The 23,812-nt window shown below is 45.1% G+C and overlaps 1 protein-coding gene across 1 annotated transcript in view; it reads left to right on the top strand.

Annotated features, from left to right (window-relative positions):
• The window catches only part of LOC121549908 (dihydropyrimidine dehydrogenase [NADP(+)]-like), a 212,733-nt gene that overhangs the window by 131,922 nt on the left and 56,999 nt on the right, over window positions 1-23,812 (top strand). Inside the window, exons 14-16 of the mRNA XM_041861880.2 lie at window positions 11,104-11,268; window positions 15,328-15,396; window positions 22,267-22,350. Of these exons, the coding sequence (XP_041717814.2) occupies window positions 11,104-11,268; window positions 15,328-15,396; window positions 22,267-22,350 (318 nt within the window). The remainder of the gene's footprint in view (window positions 1-11,103; window positions 11,269-15,327; window positions 15,397-22,266; window positions 22,351-23,812) is intronic.

The following is a 23,812-nucleotide window of genomic DNA, read 5'->3' as shown; positions in this document are numbered from 1 at the left end:
TACTGCTCACCCCGGACTAGGCCATAATCCCCGACACTCGGGAAGAGAAAGAGACGGCGATATAGAGGCCGACGTGCGGGTACCCTGATGAAACTACGGTGGGGAGTAAATTTTCCACCTCTACCATCTGTTCTATTGGCAAATGTAGAATCACTGGAGAACAAACTGGACAAGCTCCATTCGAGACTATCCTATCAACGGGACCTGAAGAACTGTAATATCTGTGAGATTCAGTGACCGGCCGGAGGAAGACGACACGACAGCACCCTCTTCAGGGGATAGGTACTCAGTGTAAAGCCAATTAGTACACAGCTGGGCCCACTAATTGCTTTGTGTCTCCCTCTATAAACGTGTGCCAGGAGATGAGCTCGGGGCTGAGAGCATACATGGGGACCTGTGAGGACGTCGTACTCTCCTACCTCAGAGAAAGCTTCTTCTTCTGATGCACCTTGGCTCTCGGGTAAGCAAGGCAGGCTATAGGTAGAGAGAAGCGTCCCCCCTGTAAATGTTATGTGTAGACAATAGTCTAAAGACGGGTGAAGCCTTTTGTTGTTTTGTTTTCTCTGTTTGGCCACGGCCTTTAGGTCAACTGCTTAGTTTATTTTTATATTCCTTTTTTTTCACTGTTGTTTCAGCGGTGGACGCTGTACTGGAATCATTTTGTCGGGTGAAAGAAAACCAGTTTATTGACAATACAAAAGCAAAGGAACCACAACCACTGCCTCCGGTCTGTTCATTTTATGCCTCCCTCCCGCCTGTGTTAGGGTGTTTCGGACAAGCTGATCCGTCACAACTGGTGGAGAATGCGGGCATCTTGAGGCAAGACCACAATCAATCCCCTTTCCGGTGGCTGTGATTCTTTTTTATCTTTCAGAAGCCCACTACACCCGCTGATAGGCATGAGCGAAGAGTTGCTACGTCAGCTAACGGCCTGCGCCATCGCCCAACAGGAGACCCTAGACCTCCTCAGGTCTGAACTAGCAGACCGCCCTTCTCCCAGGGATCGTAGGAGGCCCAACAACAGCGCGCTGATTCCACGTCTGTCGGAGGACGACGATGTGGAGGCCTATCTTCTGGCCTTCAAAAGAACGCTGCAGAGAGAGAGATTGCTTCAGGATGACTGGTAGGGCCTTCTGGCTCCCCTGCTCACAGGCAAAGCACAGGCGGCGTACTACGACATTGAAGAAGGGGGTGCCGTGGATTATGAACGTCTAAAGCTGGAGATTCAGTCCCTCTATCAGCTGAACCCCAGAGACCGGGCCCAAAGGTTTCATGCCTGGAAGTACGCCGAAGAGGAGTCTCCAAACTTATCTGTTTGGTAAGTGGGTGGCTATGCCCCTCAAAAACCACGGCCAAAATGTAGACAAGTGTTTGAGGGAATTACCCGTCACCATGCATAAAATAGTCGGTCAGGATAATCCAGTTACAGTTGACCACCTAGTCCAGGGCATCGAGTTATACTTGTCTACTAAAAGCCTTGCTGCCGTTAGCAGGGGCGAGAAGACCAGTGGTACATCCCATGTATAGCCAGAGGGTCGACAATGCCAGCACCCAGCCCCGTAGAGGGCGGCAGGTAGCTTAGTGGGTAAGAGTTGTTCTAATCCCCGAGCCGACTAGGTGAAAAATGTGTTGATGTGCCCTTAAGCAAGGCACTTAACCCTAATTGCTCCTGTAAGTCGCTCTGGATAAGAGCGTCTGCTAAATGACTAAAAATGTAAAAAGACTAAAAATGTAAAAATACTTTTAGTAAGGCCACACCTCAGGGCCCTATACAGTGTTTCAAGTGCAACACGTATGGTCATATGGCTAGACACTGCCCCAGTGTAGAAGTCCTTATGCCCACTGAATCCTCAGCCACTCCCCCCATGACCGGACGGAATGTCCCGCGCCACAAGTATGTTGGCATGCGGAGCTGGCCCCGGCTTGGCGTGTGCCGGTGCGCGTAAGAGGAACGGACTGGGAGGCCTTCCCAGATTCGGGATCCTGTCCAACGTGCCCCGTCTCGAGACGGAAACAGCGGTAGCCTGCATCCACGGGGACACCAAACGCTACCCCTCAGCCCAAGTCAGCTTCCGTACCCCTGCCGGGAAGACCACCCTGATCGTCGGGGTTGTTCCCCAAATGAAGGTACCAGTGCTTCTGGGGAGGGACTGCCCCCTGTTCGAGCTTCTGTGGAGGAGGGCGGGGGAGTAGCCCCGATTGAGCATGGAGACCGAACAACCCTAATCGCCAAGCACTGGTGCACTCAGAGCCCAACCGGAGACTCACTCGACGGTGCACACCGCATGGGAAGGGACGGGATGTAGTTAAGGAGGCGTGACAGGGCAACCGAAATTCCTCATCAGGCCAGGGGGAGAAGGAGACTCCCCCGATGACAGACTGAGGCACTTGTTCCAGGAGACCATGGAGGAGGACAGATCTAACCAGAACCCCGTCCTGAGTCCAGTCGATGAGCTCCAGAGGGAGCAGTTACGGCAGGTGTTTCAGGAGTCATCGAGAGAGAGCACCTGGAGGGAGTATGGCACGGAGTCATCCGACCCCGACCAGGAGCACCCCCTCCCTCACCCCAACACGCACGACTTCTCCCTGTTGGAAGAGCTAATGGCCCAATTCGGAACCGCCAAACACCGGGACCCCGACCTTCGCCAGGCTATGCGGAAGGTGAAGAGGATAGATGGGAGGAGTATCGGCTCGGGAGGTGAGTTAACCACTCCTTATTACGCCATCAAGCGGGGTCTCTTGTACTGGGTGGACAAACGTAGAGGGGTAGAACAGGAACTGTTAATGGTGCCCCGTTCATACACAGAGGTTGTGTTACACATGGTCCATACACAATGTACTAGGGGGCCACCTCGCCAGGGAGAAGACCACCGAACGGTTGCTGGGGCATTTCTATTGGAGGATTACCCAAGATGTCGCTAAGTATTGCAAATCTTGTGACACCTGCCAACGCACTGCTCCCAAGCGAACATACCGTAACCCTCTTATCCCTCTCCCAATTGTAGAGACCCCATTTGAGCGCATAGCCATGGACCTGGTGACACCCCTGCCGTGTTCAGTGCACGGACATGAGTACATCTTGGTGGTGGTGGACTATGCAACGACGTTCCCAGAGGCTATTCCCCTGAGGTCGATGGCAACGATATAACTGTATCTCAGGTTCTCCCGAGTGGGACTCCCGGCCACCATCCTGACCGACCAGGGCACGCCGTTCATGTACAGACTGATGAAGGACCTGTGTCAGTTATACCAGGTCAAACAAATAAGGACCAGTGTGTACCACCCCCAGACGGACGGGCTGTGTGAAACATATGTTTCTTGGATACTTGGCCATGTAGGACATGGATAATATTCTGACGGGTTTTTCTATACATCGGCAGGAGAGAACGACAGCGTCGGGTAAGCTCAAAGGGGGTGGTGTGTGTCTCGTTGTTAACAACAGCTGGTGCGCAATCTTCAATATTAAGGTAGTCTCGAGGTTCTGCTCGCCTGAGTTAGAATACCTTATGTTAAGCTTTAGACCATACTATTTACCAAGAGAGTTTTCATCCATATTTTTTGTAGCTGTCTATTTACCACCACTCACCAAGCTGTATAGGGCCATAAGCAAACAAGAAAATGCTCATCCAGAGGTGGCGCTCCTAGTGGCCTGTGATTTTTTGCAGGAAAACTGTAATCCGTTTGACCTAATTTCTACCAGCATGTCACCTTTTTTTTCTTCACCTTTATTCCACACACAGAGACACATACAAAGCTCTCCCTCGCCCTCCATTTGGCAAATCGGACCATAACTATATCCTCCTGATTCCTGCTTACAAGCAAAAACTCAAACAGGAAGTGCCAGTGACACAATCAATATGGAAGTGGTCTAGTGATGCGGATGCTAAGCTACACAACTGTTTCGCTAGAACAGACTGGAATATATTCCAGGACTCACCCGATGGCAATGAGGAGTTTACCATATCAGTCACCGGCTTCATTAATAAGTGCATCAACGACGTCGACCCCACAGTGACCGTACGTACATATCCCAACCAGAAGCCATGGAATACAGGCAACATCTGCACTGAGCTACGCCCTCCGATTAACCATCAAACAGGCAAAGCATCAATACAGGACTAAGATTGAATCGTACTGCACCGGCTCTGACGCTCGTCAGACCTGGCAGGGCTTGCAAACATCACGGATTACAAAGGGAAACCCATCCGCCAGCTGCCCAGTGACGCAAGCTTACCAAGCGAGCTAAATACCTTCTATGCTCGCTTCGAGGCAAGCAACACTGAACCATGTGTGACAGCACCAGCTGTTCCAGACGACTGTGTGATCACTCTCTGTAGCCGATGTGAGTAAGACCTTTAAACAGGTTAACATTCAAAATTCCGCAGGGCCAGACCGATTACTCAGAGCATGCGCTGACTAGCTGGCAAGTGTCTTCACTGAACTTTTCAAACTCTCCCTGACCCAGTCTGTAATACCTACATGTTTCAAGCAGACCACCATAGTCCCTGTGCCCAAGAACGCCAAGGTAAGCTGTCTAATTGACTATCGCCCCGTAGCATTCAAATCTGTAGCCATGAAATGCTTTGAAGAGCTGGTCATGGCTCACATCAACACCATCATCCCAGACACCCTGAACCCACTCCAATTTGCATAACGCCCCAACAGATCCAAAGATAATGCAATTTCTATTGTACTCCACACTGCCCTTTCCCACTTGTACAAAAGGAACACCTACATCAGAATGCTGTTCATTGACTACAGCTCAGCGTTCAATGCCATAGTGTGATCCAAGCACATCACTAAGCTAAGGTCCCTGGGACTGAACAACTCCCTCTGCAACTGGATCCTGGACTTCCTGACAGAATACCCCCAGATGTTGATGGTAAGCAACAACGCTGACCCTCAACACAGGGGCCCCTCAGGGGTGCGTCCTTAGTCCCATCCTGTACTCCCTGTTCAGGCATGACTGCATGGCCGCGCACGACTCCAACACCATCGTAAAGTTTGCAGACGACACAATGGTGGTAGGCCTGATCACCGACGACGATGAGACAGCCTATAGGGAGAAGGTCAGAGACCTGGCAGTGTGGTGCCAGGACAACAACCTCTCCCTCAATGTCAGCAAGACAAAGGAGCTGATCGTGGACTACACGAAATGGAGGGCTGAGCACGCCCTCATTCATATCGACAGGGCTTTAGTGGAGCGGGTCGAGAGCTTCAAGTTCCTCGGTGTCCACATCACTAAGGCTATATCATGGTCCAAACACACCAACACATTCGTGAAGAGGGTACTACAACACCTGTGCTCCCTGCCATCCAGGACCTCTATACCAGGCGGTGACTTTTTCCACGTTTTGTTACGTTACAGCCTTATTCTAAAATGGATTAAATTGTCCCCCCCCCCTCATCAATCTACACACAATACCACATAATGACAAAGCAAAAACAGGTTTTTGGATTTTTTTGCAAATTTATAAAAAAAAAAAAACTGAAATGTCACATTTACACAAGTATTCAGAACCTTTACTCAGTACTTTGTTGAAGCACCTTTGGCAGCGATTATAGCCTCGAGTCTTCTTGGGTATGACGCTAAAAGCAGAGAATATTGTTTCTCATGGTCTGAGAGTCATTTAGGTCCCTTTTGGCAAACTCCATGCGGGCTGTCATGTGCCTTTTACTGAGGAGTGGCTTCCGTCTGGCCACTCTACCATACGGGCATAATTGGTGGAGTGCTGCAGAGATGGTTGTCCTTCTGGAAGGTTCTCCCATCTCCACAGAGGAACTCTGAAGCTCTGTCAGAGTGACCATCGGGTTCTTGGTCACCTCCCTGACCAAGGCCCTTCTCCCCCGATTGCTCAGTTTGGCCGGGCGGCCAGCTCTAGGAAGAGTCTTGGTGGTTCCAAACTTCTTCCATTTAAGAATTATGCTGGCCACTGTGTTCTTGGGGACCTTCAATGCTGCAGACATGTTTTGGTACCCTTCCTCAGATCTGTGCCTCGACACAGTCCTGTCTCGGAGCTCTACGGACAATTCCTCCGACCTCATGGCTTGGTATTTGCTCTGACATGCACTGTCAACTGTGGGACCTTATATAGACAGGTGTGTGCCTTTCCAAATCATGTCGAATCAATTGAATTTAACACAGGTGAACTACAGTCAGGTTGTAGTAACATCTCAAGGATGATCAATGGAAACAGGATGTACCTGAGCTCAATTTAGAGTCTCATAGCAAAGGGTCTGAATATTTATGTAAATAAGGCATTTCTGTTTTAAAAAATATATAAATGTGCAAAAAAATCAAAAAACCTGTGTTCGCTTTGTCATTATGGAGTATTGATGTAAAAAAAAAGATGTAATAAATGTTAGAATAAGGCTGTAACGTAACAAAATGTCTGAATACTTGCACTATATCTACCTCAATTACCTCGTGCCACTGCACATCAACTCGGTACTGGTACCTCGTGTACATAGCCAAGTTATCATTACTCATTGTATATATATTACAACTTTTCTATTATTTCTTTAATTTCTTTCTCTCTGCATTGTTGGGAAGTAAGCATTTCACTGTTAGTCCACACCTGCTGTTTACTAAGCATGTGACAAATAAAATGTGATTTGGTAAGGGTTAAGATTAGGGCTAGGGTAAGTGTTAAGTTTAGGGTTAATGTTAGGGTTAGAGCTAGGGTTAGGGTTGGTAGATAGTTGAAATGTTTCTGATAGTCTGTAGAGCAGCTATCAAAATAAAGTGTTACGTCGTTTTTTTCTATCCATTACCAATGATAGAATTTAACGTCTACATATTATGTTCTATATCACTCTTAAGACGTTCCCATGCATTTTACCCTCAGTCCGATGTCGATCTTTACTGGCAGACATGCCACTCTGCCTCTGAATGGTAAAATATTTGATTTGGTATTAGCTCTAGTCTGTGGTCTAATGTGGAGGATTATCTCCTTTAAGTCTGTATGTACTTGACCTCTCCTAGAGAGAGAGAGAGAGAGAGAGAGAGAGAGAGAGAGAGAGAGAGAGAGAGAGAGAGAGAGAGAGAGAGAGAGAGAGAGAGAGAGAGAGAGAGAGAGAGAGAGAGAGAGAGAGAGAGAGAGAGAGAGAGAGAGAGAGAGAGAGAGAGAGAGAGAGAGAGAGAGAGAGAGAGAGAGAGAGAGAGAGAGAGAGAGAGAGAGAGAGAGAGAGAGAGAGAGAGAGAGAGAGAGCGAGGGAGAGCGAGGGAGAGAGACACAGAGAGAGCGAGGGAGAGAGACACAAGAGAGAGAGAGAGAGAGAGAGAGAGAGAGAGAGAGAGAGAGAGAGAGAGAGAGAGAGAGACACAGAGAGAGCGAGGGAGAGAGACACAGAGAGAGCGAGGGAGAGAGACACAGAGAGAGCGAGGGAGAGAGACACAGAGAGAGAGAGAGAGAGAGAGAGAGAGAGAGAGAGAGAGAGAGAGAAAGTGGACAATAAGAAAAAGAAGAACAAAACCTAAAAGAGAGTGTATTCACTTAACAATTATGACCATTACCCCCAACCTCTCTTACCAGTAATAACAGTCCCAATCACCAGGATAATTGTGGTTAAATTATCTCTCTCTCTCTAACATTCAATACATACAAATACATGAGTAAAAATGTGATATGATACAATAAAAATTGTAAATGTGTCGTGATGCAGGTCTTTAGATGTTGTACACATTACATTTTGTCTTTCTCTCTCTCTCTCTCTCTCTCTCTCTCTCTCTCTCTCTCTTTCTTTCTCTCTCTCTCTCTCTCTTTCTCTTTCTTTCTCTCTCTTCTCTCTCTCTCTCTCTCTCTTTTTTTCTGTCTCTGTGTCTCTCTCCCTCTCTTTCTCGCTCTCTCGCTCTCGAATTCCAAGTGTGGAAAGGATTTACCATGATAAGGCCAATGAAGCAATGACCGTATAGCTGCTTGTGTTAATAATCACAGAATATAGCTCAAAATCACAAGAGGGGCTTTGTCGGTGTGTATGTGTGTGTGTGTGTCTGTATGTGTGTCTCTGTGTGTGCGTGCGTGCATCTGTGTCTGTTTGAGTGTGTGTGTGTCTGTTTGTGTGTGTGTCACGGATGGTGCAGTCCACTGCATTTGATTAGTATTTCTCGCATGTGTTCCTTTCTCAAAAGGCTGCTTGCTGTTCTGGGGGGATTAGAGACCTGTGTAGATGTGATAAAGCCAAGTCGGCCCCTAAACATAAACAGACCTGTTAACCAATCACATGAGCGAAAGGGAAGTCAGCTCGCCTCGCTGCCATTGTCCATTCTGACAGGATCCTTCTAATAAAAGAAATAGTCACAGACTGCTCAGCAGACATTTTAATCCATGCACTCAATAACAAGTAAAGGTCTTCTGGTCACATCTGGAACGGACTCACTATTTTCTACATGGTCTAGCTAGCTGGACAATTCTGTTAATATTAAATGTGTTTGTGTTATGTAACACAGAGAGAGATGGAGAAAGAGAGGGGAAAAGAGAGAGAGAGTGTGTGTGTGAGAGTGAGAGACATAGAGAGGGGGGAAGATGCAGGAGGACAGAGAGAGAGAGAGTTGGAGGAGGGAGAGAGAAAGAAAGGTGGAGGAGGAGATGGAGGAGGGAGAGAGAAAGAAAGGTGGAGGAGGAGATGGAGGAGAAGTAAGGGACTAGCCTTATCTCTTGTCACTGTGTGTGGCACCTGTGTCTCGGTGGCATGCTGTTGCTCTCCCTTTGGGCAATTTTCATGGTTTCCAGTAGTTTAATATTAAAACTCTTGTTCCGCCCTGTCATGATAATAAATAAGCCCAGCAGCGTAATGTTCCCTGGTCACAGTCTTCATTAAATACCAACTTGTAGATCCGCCCCAAGCTCTAGGGATGGCTGCCTCAATTCTCCACACTCGCCCCCCCCTTTCTTATTTCTTTGTCACCTAAGGGTACCACCACACTTCTATGATAAAATAGCGAGAGGAAAAATGCTATTCATTTTCAATGTTTCTGTACAAATTAGGAGCAACTTCTTCAAGCATCTATAAGACAAATATGATATTATATTAATCCTGAATAGACACAGACAAACCTGTGATTACCTATATCCCTAAGTAGGTTTGACTCTACAAACAACTGTCCAAGCTAACGCTTGAGGGGAATGTAGAGTATGTGAAATCCTATAGAACCAGCTGTAGTGTGATTCGTTATAGTGTGGAACACTTGAACCGACAGATAAAGGGTTAAAAAGGGAACTCAGATTGTGGCTATGCTCCGTCTTATTACAGACATGCAAATTAGCACTAATTACAGCTAATTAAAGGTTTTTGTCTATGTAGTTCGAAAAATTTCCAAATGTTATGAAATTAAGTTACCATGATATTATCTTAATTGTGTCAACTCAACTTTAGATATGGTAAAAATTAAAATAAAAAACATCTCATGACACAACTGTTTGCTATTTAGATTTAATCAAGCCATTAATTACAATTTTACCCAGTTTATTCTGCACAGTAATAGACATAAGAAATTATGTCCACAAAATGACAAATACGAGGTCAATATACAGTACAAGTTGCAACACAATGCAAACCAAACCTTTTCCCCTAATACTGTACACTGAAGGCCAATTGTGTGTTGTTCTACACATAGTGACCTTGTATTTGTAGTGCTAGTATGTGTTTTGAGATGTGCCAAAACCATAAGCAGGTTGGTCAAAGCATTAGCTTGGTGTAAGCTGCCAGCTGCCTCCCCTGGCCTGGACTGGCCCAGGCTTGGATGTGATGTGTACTGCACTCTGATTACACTTCCAGAGGAGGACTTCACAAAAATGCTGTTCCTTTTCTCTTCCCCTTCACAGGAATGTAATTACTGCTGGACATTATGGCCGTTTGGCAGAGTTTTTGGTCCATGAACCAATGCCAGGTTTGATGTATGTTTCTGTCGCGTGGAGGGTACATCTATGAGAGAGAGAAGAGGAGAGAGAGAGAGAGAGAGAGAGAGAGAGAGAGAGAGAGAGAGAGAGAGAGAGAGAGAGAGAGAGAGAGAGAAGAGAGAGAGAGAGAGAGAGAGAGAGAGAGAGAGAGAGAGAGAGAGAGAGAGAGAGAGAGAGAGAGAGAGAGAGAGAGAGAGAGAGAGAGAGAGAGAGAGAGAGAGAGAGAGAGAGAGAGAGAGAGAGAGAGAGAGAGAGAGAGAGAGAGAGAGAGAGAGAGAGAGAGAGAGAGAGAGAGAGAGAGAGAGTTCTGAAGGGGTGAGGAATCTCAAAGTGCTCATTCAGTGAAAGAAAGACAACCTTATGCTACATAAAACACACACAGAGAGAGACAGAGCTGCCTACTGAGATATATTATAAAATAATTTCAAGCTGATGAATTCATTCCTTTAGTTTGTAATGTAAAAGCTTTTATTTTAGTGTTGACTGCACTTCATCATCTGGGCTGTATTTCTAAAGAGTTGCTCCGGTCGGTATGTGATTAAATATGAACTTAGTTCAGACTACAAAGCCCCCTGGGATGAATAAAAATAAATAACATTATTGAGTTTGTGTCATGTATTTTTGTAAAATTTTACCGTAATTGTCTTTTTTTTATGGTGTTTTACAGAAAAAAATATGAACTTAGAACATATGACTTTTTACAGGACTTCCAACTCCCTAGAAGAGATCCATTGAACAACTGAAGTAAAAGCTAGGACTGCTAGGATATTTACTTGTGACGCTGTAGATTTATGAAACTGTAGGTGTAGGTAATTACATATATTTAACAGAGCCACTTTGAAATGGCCTGCGGAAATAGAAAAGGTCACATCTGAAGAGTACACTAGTAAGTGTGCTACTGAAAAAAACTGTTTACTATTGACATTACAACCACTTTAACATCATTGTCTTGCTTTCTTGTTCCCTATGTTTTAGTCACTTGGAAGTGCACTAAAAAAGGGTTTACTTTATAACATTGTTGTGTTGCTTTCTTGTTCCCTAGGTTTTGTTCACTTTTGAAGTGCACTAAAAAACGGGTTTACTTTATAACATTGTTTTGTTGCTTTCTTGTTCCCTAGGTTTTGTTCACTTTTGAAGTGCACTTAAAGGTTTTACTCTATATAACCACTATAACATTGTTTTGTTGCTCTCTTATTCCGAATAGGACTTAGTGACCAACGTGTCTCCCCGTATTGTGCGTGGGACGACCTCAGGCCCCATGTTCGGTCCGGGACAGAGCTCCTTTCTCAATATCGAGCTGATCAGTGAGAAGACTGCTGCCTACTGGTGCCAGAGTGTCACCGAGCTCAAAGCTGACTTCCCCAACAACGTAAGTTACTGCCCAATGGGCTTTGGTCAAAAGAAGTGGACTATAGGGACTAGGGTGCCATTTGGGACACACTCCCACAGTATATCTAAATCTAATAAGCTTGTATTGCAAAAGAAGAAGGGAGTGCCATTCGTTCAAGAGGTTGCCGTGTATTGCTTTGTTTATGCTGGATACTGCAATGACTATGACAAAATGCTTTTACACTTCAAACAAAAATGTGTCATTAGGACGTCCCCGGAACGTCATGAAATGGTTTTTATCTAGTTCCCGGTTTGTTCCCGGGACATCCCCAAGGACGATTTTAGGATGCTCTCGGGACGTTGTGTCATGGTCTTGTAGAGGTTTTGTCTAGTTCCCAGTTTATTCCGGGGATGTCCCCAAGGACGTTTTTAGGACGTTCTTGGGATGTTGTGTCATTGTTCCCTGGAGGTTCTGTCTAGTTCCCGGTTTGTTCCGGGGACATCCCTGTTTCTGAACTTTGTTTCATGGTCCTCCTGGAGGTTTTTGTTTAGTTCCCAAACTAGATAAAATCCTCCAGGGGATCTTGACACAACATCCCGAAAACATCCTGAAAACGTCCTTGGGGATGTCTCCGGAACAAACCGGGTACTAGACAAAACCTCCAGGGGACCAAGACACAACGTCCTGACCACTTTAGGCGACAATTTTGTAACGTTCCGGGGATGTCCATACGACTCATTTTTGTTTGCAGGGACGTTTCCTTGGGACCATCACGCAATGTCCTGAAGACTAGTAAAATAACAGACCAAAGAACGTCCTTAAAAGGTCCTGACATGGTCCTCAGTGACGTCCTGGTAACTTACATTTATTTACACAAAGGTCCCCCGGAGAATGTTCCCTTGGGACCATCATGCGACATCCTCTTGACCATAATGAAACGTCCTCTTGTGGTCATTGAATGTCCCATGGATAACTTCCTATCAGAACCAAATAGGAACATTTTTATAATGTTCCCTAATGGACATCAAAATACCTTATAATAACGTTATACTGCAACCAAACCGGGACCTGTACTGAACATCCTCTTATGGTCCCGAGGTTAACGTCATGTGTTAATGTTCCAATTAACAGAACATCAGTGGAATAACTTCTCGCCGAAGCCCTTAAAGGGACCTAATGGGAACGTTGCCTAATGTCCTTAGTACGTTTCGTGTTTGCTGGGTAATTTGTTAATTTCTTAGAGTTTATTGTTCTCCAACTTTTGGAAACTCCAGATGTACAGTATCAAAGGATTCATTGATGTTCCCCTGACCATTGTTAATGATAATGCGAGAGGAATAATGTCACTGATGCCCTGCATTCGCTTCCACAGCTATTGTTAGGAGGATGAAAAAAGACAGTGTGAAATGCCTCTTGTGGTTTTTAGATCAGTCATAGCGTATTTCTCCTCCCTAGCCCTTTCACAGATCCAGAATGAAGCAGCACAAAGCACTGAGCTCCATGTTTCCCTGTAAATTAGCGCTTCTGGGATGTGTTTCATTTTAACACAAAGGAGCACGGGGGGTGCTATGGCTGTGTGTGTGCGTGACCAGACTGAGCTCTCTCTCAAACTGTACCATGACCTGTAAAGCACACAGACAGGATACGTTGTTTTTTTTACCTGACAGAAACACAGTGCACCAAAGGAAATACTGGCCTATTTGCCCTTCCAATTACCCCAATAGCACCTAGCTTTTTAGGTCAGAGCAGTCTGGACAAATAGCCCCGATTGAGGTGCCGTCCACCAAGTGCCAAATGTGTTCTCATTATCCCTAGTGGTGCTAATGGAGTGGAGTTAAGGAGAGGGGGAGGGAGCAAAGATTATCTCACATTTTCCCGTGGGCTATCGGCTGATTCGGCTCTGGGTGACAGTTTCCAGGTGATGTCCGGTATCTCCATGGATACCATGGTGTTGTTAGCGGTAATGGGGAAGAAGAAGTCATTTCTGTAGTGTATAGCTCAGGGCTCCGTGGCTCTGTGGTTGAGCTGATAATAGCAAGATGATCCTCTCACACACACAAACACACAGCATGCATGCACGTAAACACACACACACGCATGAACACATGCATGCATGCACGCACGCACACACACAAACACACACACACTCACACAACATCAGATGGTTTACAGAGGATGTAACTTGTTTAGACCGAGCAGTGCCTTTGGTACTGGGTTGTTTCTAGAGAGAGAGAGAGAGAGAGAGAGAGAGAGAGAGAGGAGAGAGAGAGAGGAGAGAGAGAGAGAGAGAGAGAGAGAGAGAGAGAGAGAGAGAGAGAGAGAGAGAGAGAGAGAGAGAGAGAGAGAGAGAGAGAGAGAGAGAGAGAGAGAGAGAGAGAGAGAGAGAGAGAGAGAGAGAGAGAGAGAGAGAGAGAGAGAGAGAGAGAGAGAGAGAGAGAATGACTGTGTCAAGGTAAAAAAAAAACACCAGTGCCATTGAGATACCAAACAACATCAAAGAGAACTATACAGTATAATGGTATAATGCTCCGTTTTACCATCTCCATTTTGTGTGCTTCATCTGTAGTTACAGTTTCTTTAGCCACACAAGGAGAAACTAGCTATGCCTAGACGTCGTACCCGCTCATAACATCACCTATGAAAGTCTAATATTCTTGTATACAGAAAGCTCCAATATGACTAATATGTCAAGCAGGGCCTGTATATTGGCCATGGTAAATGTCATTGAGTCATAGGGAGCTTTCACTTTATTTGCACAGTTAAATCTAGGTCTATTTAAACCTCCATTAAACCACAGCAGGGCTGGAGTTGGGTCTTGGTGTGTGTCTGTCTGTTGGGGTGGATTGAGGAACCATAATACTCTACCTGGCTAGAAGGAGATTTATATCTAACAGATATTTGTCGCTGGAGGGGGCTCAGCCTTTCTGTTTAATATCCTCCCCTAGATCCTAACTCTGTTTTTAGAAGGCCTGCTGTTGGAAGGAGTAACATTAACTGTCTTTTACAACTTTAATACGTAGGACAATAATATAGTTTAACAGTTAATATCATGGCAAGAAGAGAGGAAGCTGTACAAGGCGGTCACAGTACTTGATTAATAGCTACTTAGCATCAGTGTTTATTTTGAATTCCTTATTAATGTGTGATACGGAAGGAACATTTTAGTGTGATCTAATTCAACAGAGATTTAACATTTTTTCTGTGATTTTCTCTGTATAGACATACAATAAGCTGACCATGAACACACACACAAACACACACACACACACACAGTTTCCAGACAGTTATAACACAAAGCAGGCACAGCAGAGATATGTGGTCAGAAATAATGTTCCTCAATATCTCCAGAAGACTTACTCTGCCTCCCAGCTCTTACCTCTGTGGATTGGACCCATCGGGTATCCTCAGCATCATGTCTATACATCACGGTACTTTTTATTTCTGTGATTACTTAAAACCGGGAGGCAATATTAAGAAGCAGGGGCCTATATAACCTGTTTTATAGAGGGCTTATTGTATGTCTGGAGGAGAGAGACCTAGTCTAATCCACTCAGAGCCTCCTGCAAATACAGGTGTAGGATTTTAATTTGATCACCCTGTTCAAGACAACTTTCCTGCAATGCAGGACATTTTAAAGTTGTAGTGTATCTGAGGTTTAAAAAGGCTTCTGAAGTTTGTAATTTCCACTTTTAAATTTCAGACTTCATTTTCCCTAGCAAAAATGTCCATTAGTTATAATCCACATAATCATTCACATTTCCTTTTCCTGCAGGATTATTTTCCTGCTGTAGCAAACTGACTCAAATTAAGATCCTACATCTGTACATCTCTCTGGTGTTTTTATTGTTTTAATAACGCTGGCAAGCACACTGGATTTGTCCTGATCTTATAAAATTATAAATATTGATTTTGTGACTGAGGGAGAGGGAGAGGGAGGACAATGCCTGTGCTTCTTAAAGATAGGATAATGGCTGCTCCTCTCAGATCTTTTTTTATAATGTGTTGAAATGAAACTTTTAGTTTGAGCTGCAATGGATTTATCACTCAGTTTCCATTATTTTTCTCTTATTTTCTCTTTGTTCTTCTCTCTTCCTCTAGGTCATTATCTCCAGTATAATGTGCAGCTATAACAAAGCTGACTGGACAGAGCTTGCCAAGATGGCAGAGGTAGGTCTTAACAATATTGATTTCTTTCTTCAAATGTAAAATCCTAAATGCTGGCCAGGAATGGTTATAACATTATTTCCAGTACTGACATGTTTATAATTGTCATCACTAGCATAGCTTCTTTCTCTGTGTCCCTCACTGGGGTTATATTTGTTGAATTTTATTTAGATCTTCAGACCAGGCAGAAAGCCACATCCACTGCAAGTGTTTAAACACCCAAATATTGAATGAGAGGGATGTAATCCTGGATTTGGAGTGGATGCAACGTTTAGTTAAATGTTTATCTGCCCTAAACGTGTGGTGGGCTGCCAAGTGGCTATAAGCAAGGAGACAGATGACGCTGTGGGAGTGAAACAATGATGGAGGGAGGGAGGCAGGGAGCTTGGGAGGGAGGGAGGGAGGGAGGCAGGCAGGGAGGGAGGGAGGCAGGGAGCTTGGGAGGCAGGCAGGCAGGGGGGGAGGGAGGGAGGGAGGGATGTGGATATGGAAGCTTTTTCAGGCCAGACATCTTCAGGCTGACCCATATGTGAGGTTGGAGTGCTCCAACTCTCCCCCCTTCCCCTCTACTCTCTCTCCCTCCTCCCTACTCTCTCCTCCCCCATTCCCTTCTACCCTCCCTCCCTCCTCCCCCTTCCCCTCTACCCTACCTCCCTCCTCCCCCTTCCCCTCTACCTTCCCTCCCTCCTCCCCCTGTCCCTCTACCTCCCTTCCTCTTCCCTACCCCCTTCCCCTCTACCCTCCCTCCATCCCTTCCCCTTCTACACTCCCTCCCTCCTCCCCCTTCCCCTCTACCCTCCCTCCCTCCCTCCCCCTTCCCATCTACCCTCCCTCCCTCCTCCCCCTTCCCCTCTACCCTCCCTCCCTCCCCTTCCCCTCTACCCTCCCTCCCTCCTCCCCTTCCCCTCTACCCTACCTCCCTCCTCCCCCTTCCCCTCTACCTCCCTACTCTTCCCTCCCCCTTCCCCTCTACCCTCCCTCCCTCCTCCCCCTTCCCCTCTACCCTCCCTCCCTCCCCCCCTTCCCCTCTACCCTCCTCCCTCCTCCCCCTTCCCCTCTACCTCCCTTCCTCTTCCCTCCCTCCTTCCCCTCTACACTCCCTCCCTCCTCCCCCTTCCCCTCTACCCACCCTCCCTCCACCCCCTTCCCCTTTAACCTCCCTCCTTCCTCCCCCCTTCCCTTCCCAAAGCTTCTAAAACATGTCCCTGATCGCATCAAACACTGACACTGACAAGGACAAGGTGTTTCAAACATGTGCTACGTGGCTGTGGGGTTTCTTTTTGTAACCAACAGAGAGCTGATCTAGCAGTGTTCCCTTTTGTGTTTCAGGGCATTGTCACACATATTTCTGAGCTATAGTTCCAATCACAGTTTGATTATTTGTTACAGTGTATTTTTTGGGGGAGAGGGGGTCCATTTGATTTCACATTGCCAAATGTCAAACGAACTAAAATGCCTAAAGAAAACAATGTGCTTATGCAACTCATTTGTTTATTAGTTTCATCCATCTATGATCATCATGGAGCATCACTTGTGTGTCCCAATCGTCATATTTGGCTTTGGTCTTCCAAAACAGGAGGGAGAAAAACAGTGAAGTAGCCACTCTAACTGCAACGTGCATTGAATATTCATTAGCCTACATGTATATCCCTGTATAGCCCCGGTCTCCCCTAATATGCATAGGATGCGCTCATAAATGAGCTGCAACTCACAAAATGACATATCAAGTTATGATAATGCGTGCATTTTATCAAATGCTCGCATTCAAACAACCAATAATACTGCTCGCCTCTGGTTCCTTTCCTGTGTTTGGTCCGGACTGCGTTCACACCTGCAGCAAACTGCACCACGGTACGAATGATAATGGACTGAGACCACCCTTTTTGAGCGAACCACAGTGCATTGTTTGATGCGCGCCTGAGTGTACATAGAGTGTTCACACCAGTCCAAATGAACCAATCTTAGGGGTAAACACACCCAAGTTTGGAAAAACCACTCCAAAACTATTTGGTGTGAAAGACCCCTGAGATAAACCGAGGTAGCTAGGTGTAGGTATACCGTGGTTACGTCAGGTTTAGCAACTGCTCAACTAATCAGAGTTGACTTGCATATCTCAGCCGCTTAATTGTGCTAAAGGAAAATGTCAGAATGCAAACAGGTTTAACAGTTCAATGTGTTAATGCCGCTATTGATTTCATTGATGCGCCACTCTCTCTCCTACCTCATTTAATACAACCTGTCAGGCTTCCCTCTCCATCCCCAACACCAATCCCCACCTCCCCAACCATCATCATCACCATCAGATCTCCTAGAATATATTTGATTTAAAGTACGTGGTATACAATTTTATTTTCCTTCCCTTCTCCCTCCCTCCATCCCTCCCTTAATAAACCCTCCCCCCTCGTCTAACTTTAAGAGTATTATTATCATAATTATTCACTTAGCATGCCTCCTTATCCATGAAGAATTGATACAGTCATAAAATAGGATTGAGGATAACCCAGTGAAACCAGCTATGCAGGATAAGTTCCTTGGCTAGGACTATGTCTGTGATATTGCACTTGGGATTTGAACTCTTCTCCACCCGTTGTACCAAGGCCAGATCCCAATACACTTCTCCACAGAAGAACCCAGAGGGGTCTGAAGGGTTTAAAGAGGCCCTCTAGCCATGACTTTACATGGGGAATATTTCATTTTATTTTCCTTCTGTGAAAACCCCTTGTTGCAACACCAGCACAGATGGGAGCAGTAGGGGGATATAGTCTAAATTGGAAGGTTGGAAAGAGAAGGGGTTCGGTTTGGTAAATGGTCCATGTTCGGCAATAACACACGTCAGGAGGAAGAACCGTAAGAACCGCTCTTTATCTTCTTCTTCACCGTCTTCATCACATCTATTGTGTGTCTATTTAACTACCTGTAACAGTGGAAATATGAAATAAAAGCTGTTGCTATGGCAACTCCGTTTTCAAGGAAAGTCAACCATTCATTTCCACTTTGAAATCTGTAAGAGAACACTTAACACTCTTCCTTGCCTAAGGGTACTACTTAAAAGTCATTTTTTTTCTTCCTCGCCCTCCTCCTTACTGAAGTGTCAATCTGAAGTGAAACATTTCCCTACTTTCAACTGTCACTCCAGTTCAGTCAACTTTCCTCTTTTTTCCCACTTTCGTTTCTCGATTAGAATTTCCCAGCTTTGGAGAGGAAAGGTTGCATCATAGCCATGTGCCAGAGGCTACAATTCCTAATGTCAAATTCTTACTGTGAGACATTCCTATTTTATTTAATTCAAAACAGTTAAGAGAAGAAAAAATGGAAACATTGGATGGTGATGGTTGATGAACGCCTTAACACTAGAACTGCCAAAGCCGACGCCCACTGCCGTTGGAGTTTGTAATTAAAATAGATCTGCCATTTTGAATGCAACGTCCTGCTCCTTCCCTGACTTTTCCTATGTATTTGTATTTTACATTACTCAGTTGTCAGAATTTTTTAATCACAAACAGAAAATTAATTAGAGGCTGTTAATCAAGTATTATTATATATATATATATATTTTTTTTTTTTTTTACAGCTATTATTACATTCAGGGTCCACTAGAAATGCATTTTTTTTTTGTCTGCTTGTCCCTTTGTGGTGACAGAAATACAGACAGACACAGGCAGACACACAGACAGAGACAGACAGACTGTATCTGTCCTTAAGGCACTTTTAAAGCTCATATCTTGTTCCTAATACCCGGGGAGATCACACCAACATTGATGCTCTAGAGTCTGTGACGGTGCTAGGTTACGTTTCCCTTATCAAGTTGTGGGTTGATAATCCATGTCAAAGGCAATGTCAGGTTGCATAAATGTCTGCTTGGGGCCTTTGGCTCGGTTATGGAGCGTATCCATCCATCCTCCAGAAGCTCTCCTCTCTGCTTCCTGGTCTATCCTGGATCACGATCCCTATATACAGTATATGTCCCATATGGCACCCAATTCCCTTAATAGTGCACTACTTTTGTAGGACAAAGTGTATAAATATTAATGCAATGTTTGGCATTTATTTCCCATGCTCATGGCCTGCTTCATAAATTGCACATTTACATTTCATACAGCTGGAGTGGAGTGTAATTCTTAATTGGGGCAAAGCGTATCTATACTTCAGTATGTGCTACAGTCTCTCTATGTTTGTTTGTGTGTGTGTGTGTGTGTGTGTGTGTGTGTGTGTGTGTGTGTGTGTGTGTGTGTGTGTGTGTGATTTGACGGGATTAAGATGGTTACAGCTGTGACAGTGTCGTACCTTTTCTCCCTGTGTGTTTCTGTTGTGTGTGTGTGTGTGTGTGTGTGTAATGTTTGTATGCACCCCTAAAATGCAGGTCCTAATATGGTACTGCACTGTCCCTCATAATGATTCTAAGTTAAGCAGTAATGTGCGGTCAGGGTAGGCAGGGTAGACAAATGTTTGTTCTTTTTTGTTATCTAATGTTTTTCTTCAATGATTCTGGTGTTTCTTATGCTAAAAATATAAACATTTGCTAAAACTGCATCCAAATCTCAGGAAAGGCAATAGGGTATTCATGCCTTCCTTCCCATCCATTCAAATCATTGACGCACACGGCCGTTCCTGACTCCAGTCACTGTTAATGGACAGGCTCGGCTTACTCCTCGCTGCTTTGCCTAGCTTAATTTGTTGCATTGAGCTGATTTCATATTTTGCACATGCGTATTGCCTGAACATGTTGTGTGGAAATGCCTGGGGTAAGCTCTGCACATTTGGACGTGTCTATATCATTTGGTGCTCGCAAAATTCCATGTTGGATTTCCATGGAAAACTTGGTATAATTCAGAGGGAGACCAACACCTGCGCTTCCTGACATTCATGAGGGGAAGGTACAAAAAATCATCCGATCGAATGCACCACACTCAGCCTGACAGACACAGCAACCTGGAGCAGACAGCCAATCAGAGATGAGGGGAACGTTCTCTCTGTCTCTCTGTCTCACTCTCTCGCTCTCTCTCTCGCTCTCTGTCTCTCTCTGTGTCTGTCTCTCTCTCTCTCGCTCTCTGTGTCTCTCTCTCTGTGTCTCTCTCCCTCTCTCTCGCTCTCTGTGTCTCTCTCTCTCTCTCTCTCTCTGTCTCACTCTCGCTCTGTCTCTCTCTGTCTCTCTCTCTCTGTCGCTCTCTCTATGTCTATCTCTCTGTCTCTCTCTCCATCTCTGTCTCGCTCTCGCTCTGTCTCTCTCGCTCTCTCCCTCACTCTCTGTCTCTCTCTCTCTCTGTGTCTGTCTCTCTCTCTCTCGCTCTCTGTGTCTCTCTCTCTGTGTCTCTCTCCCTCGCTCTCTGTGTGTCTCTCTCTCTCTCTCTGTCTCACTCTCGCTCTGTCTCTCTCTGTCTCTCTCTCTCTGTCGCTCTCTCTATGTCTATCTCTCTGTCTCTGTCTCTCTCTCCATCTCTGTCTCGCTCTCGCTCTGTCTCTCTCTGTCTCTCTCTCTCAATTCAATTTCAGTTCAATTCAAATTGATTTATTGGCATGAGAAACATATGTTTACATTGCCAAAGCAAGTGAAATAGATAATAAACAGAACTGTCTCTCTCTCTCTGTCTCTCTCTCTGTCTCTCTCTCTCTCTCTCTCTCTCTCTCTCTCTCTCTCTCTCTCTCTCTCTCTCTCTCTCTGAGCTGGGGGGATGGGATGAAGACATGTCTAACAAACAGTCTCTGCTCTCTGTTCTCTGCTGTGTACAGGATACCCTCCCCTCATCCTTTGCTCTCTAAACGGAGCCCACAATATCAAACACCTCCCCCCAACCATCTTCCTTCACAGAGCATCTCAAAGCTTATTATGATCTGAAATGAGAGTGAGAAAAAAGACTATAGAACAAAATCAATCCGCCGGCCACCCCCTCCCTTTTCTCCATGAAGGGCTTAAGGAAGAAGGGTGAAATTTAACATGATTGATAATTGGCTTTGGGGATCCCAATGCGTTATGTCCATGTTGTACCTGCTTTTGGCCCTCAATTGACCATGAAATGTGCACTTTGTAAGGCTAAAATGCTTATTATTCTTTTCTCTCTCTCTAATGGTTGTCAGTCTGAGGCCAAATCATAAATCCGCAGCTGGAGACACTCTGGCAGGTTTGTGGAGCTGTTTGTAATTGTTTAAATCCCTCTTGTGATGTGTTTTAAAGCCCCCACGGAAACGTAATTGCCTGTCAGATGCCTTTCCGGCTCAGCCGCTCTTCTCTCGCTGCTCTTCTCTCGATGCGTTCGCTCAACGTCCCAGTCTCTCTCTCTCTCTCTCTCTCTCTCTCTCTCTCTCTCTCTCTCTCTCTCTCTCTCTCTCTCTCTCTCTCTCTCTCTCTCTCTCTCTCTCTCTCTGTCTCTCTCTCTCTCTCTCTCTCTCCACCAGTCCATGTTACAGTGTCATCAGATGCCCATCCATGTGGAACAGTTATAATTTGTCTCATCTATTTTAGGCCCCTCTGTTTTCGGTCTCCGTTGTTTTGCATTGAATTGCATTTCCGTAAATGTACAGTGTGTCTTCAGTGCATCTGCATATCCGCATCCACTTCTTGTTGTGGTGTTGGTGCGTGAATAAATGTAATATCAATCCAACATGGTCTAACACTGAAATGCACGCAAGTGATTGAATTGTTAAATGATCCATCCCTTAACCTAATTAGTCAGAATTTTTTTGGGGTATGAAATCTGCCCAGGTTTTTGACATGAATAAGAAATAAAATGCACGTGAATAATATTGTAGCTCTTGGTTTTCCAAAAAAAGGTGAAGGTATCTTCCATTAAAAAAAAAAAATGTGTTCATGGTGTTCGTTTGTAAAAAATGAAAGCTTGTGATAATGATCTGGTTCTGCGTGTGTTATTCTTTCAACAGGCCTCAGGAGCTGATGCCTTGGAGTTGAATCTGTCTTGCCCACACGGTATGGGGGAGAGGGGCATGGGACTGGCCTGTGGGCAGGTAAGCCCTCAGCTCAACTACTGTGTACCTCTGTGAACAAACACCTTTGTGACTGACTGACTGAAGACTCAACTCTACTACTGTCGTTACCATAGTGCACGCCTCACTGACTTCTCACCTGCTGAAAGGCTCAGTGCAGACTTCACAGACTAACAGACTCAAAGACTGCACTTGACTACCAGTTGAAGTGTCGACTACACACCTATTTTCGTGAACATCTGGTTAGATATAGCTCTTTTAAAATTATATGATCACACTGTCAGATACACCAGACAGTCTGCTTTCTAATGGACTCTGTTCTGTCACAGAGAAACACTCTATTCAACCGCTACAACTTTGCGGAGTCAACAGCTCCTCTCTGTTGATCTGCTACTGACTACTACTGTACAATGCCATGGTGGTGACTGATAAATAACATTCATCATATCAGTAGTTCATTGCATCAGCAGTGTGGAGGTAGTTCAACATGGCTGATTTTAGAATATTTTCTGATTGATTAGCTGTAACTCTATAACAGTATGAATATCTCAGTGTGAGAGTGATTATATTCAGGGTGTGTAGACTCAGACTCAAAGGTGTAGCTATCCACTTCGGTGATTTTCCCAGTGTAGGAGGAGTAAAATGGGGTGTGTGATCGGGTATGAGGTGGGATGTGGGCAATGAAAACCACTGAAAGAGTGGGTTGGAGCATTTATTCTGGTATAATGGAGACTGACTCCACTCCAATGGAGCATTGATTTCTCATCAGTGCCCTCCTAAAATACACATCTTTCTATAATTTCACATTTAGTTGAAACATTTAATGATTGTAATAATCCATACGGGACAATCCTTCTCTATTTGACGTGGCTTCGCTAGCTGAACAATAGTATCTCAAATGAGATCCTGCATTGTCTGAGTTTAATGTAGCGTTTGGTTAAACGGTTTGAGTATGTGACTGTAGTCAACACTTCTATCTATTTGTTCGCTTGATGCTTGTCATCAGAATGGAACATGAGATGGGATGGGAAGATCAGTCACCAGGGTATATAATGTGGGAATAGAATGTACGTTTAAATTAGCCTTTGGCTGTTTGACGTGTTACTGCTCTTTTTTTTCCGTTTTTTTTTTTTACATAGCTTTTATTTGTATTTATTTTTTTGCTCTTAACACCAACCATACACCATGTTGTCCACCGGCAGATGACCACACACATTCCCTCACACCGTCTAAACTCACCGTTTACTGTCAGAGACGATATGTGAAACATTCTTTTGCTAGCAGCATATCTAAATGTTTACACATTAGCCTGTCTCTCTGTGAGGGTAAATTGTGCTTTTGACTTGAACATGTGTGACACGGCCTGTCATCTAGCTGCTCGTAGCCCGGCGGTGCGGTGGTCAAGTCAGTAACAGGAGAGAGAGCACCACTCTACTCCTCTCTACTCTACCTGCCTGACGCTCTAACGCCACCATGTCACGAC

Source organism: Coregonus clupeaformis, chromosome 34, assembly GCF_020615455.1.
Source record: "Coregonus clupeaformis isolate EN_2021a chromosome 34, ASM2061545v1, whole genome shotgun sequence".
NCBI classification, from domain to species: Eukaryota; Metazoa; Chordata; class Actinopteri; order Salmoniformes; family Salmonidae; genus Coregonus; species Coregonus clupeaformis.
This window is presented reverse-complemented; position numbering and strand designations above follow the sequence as displayed.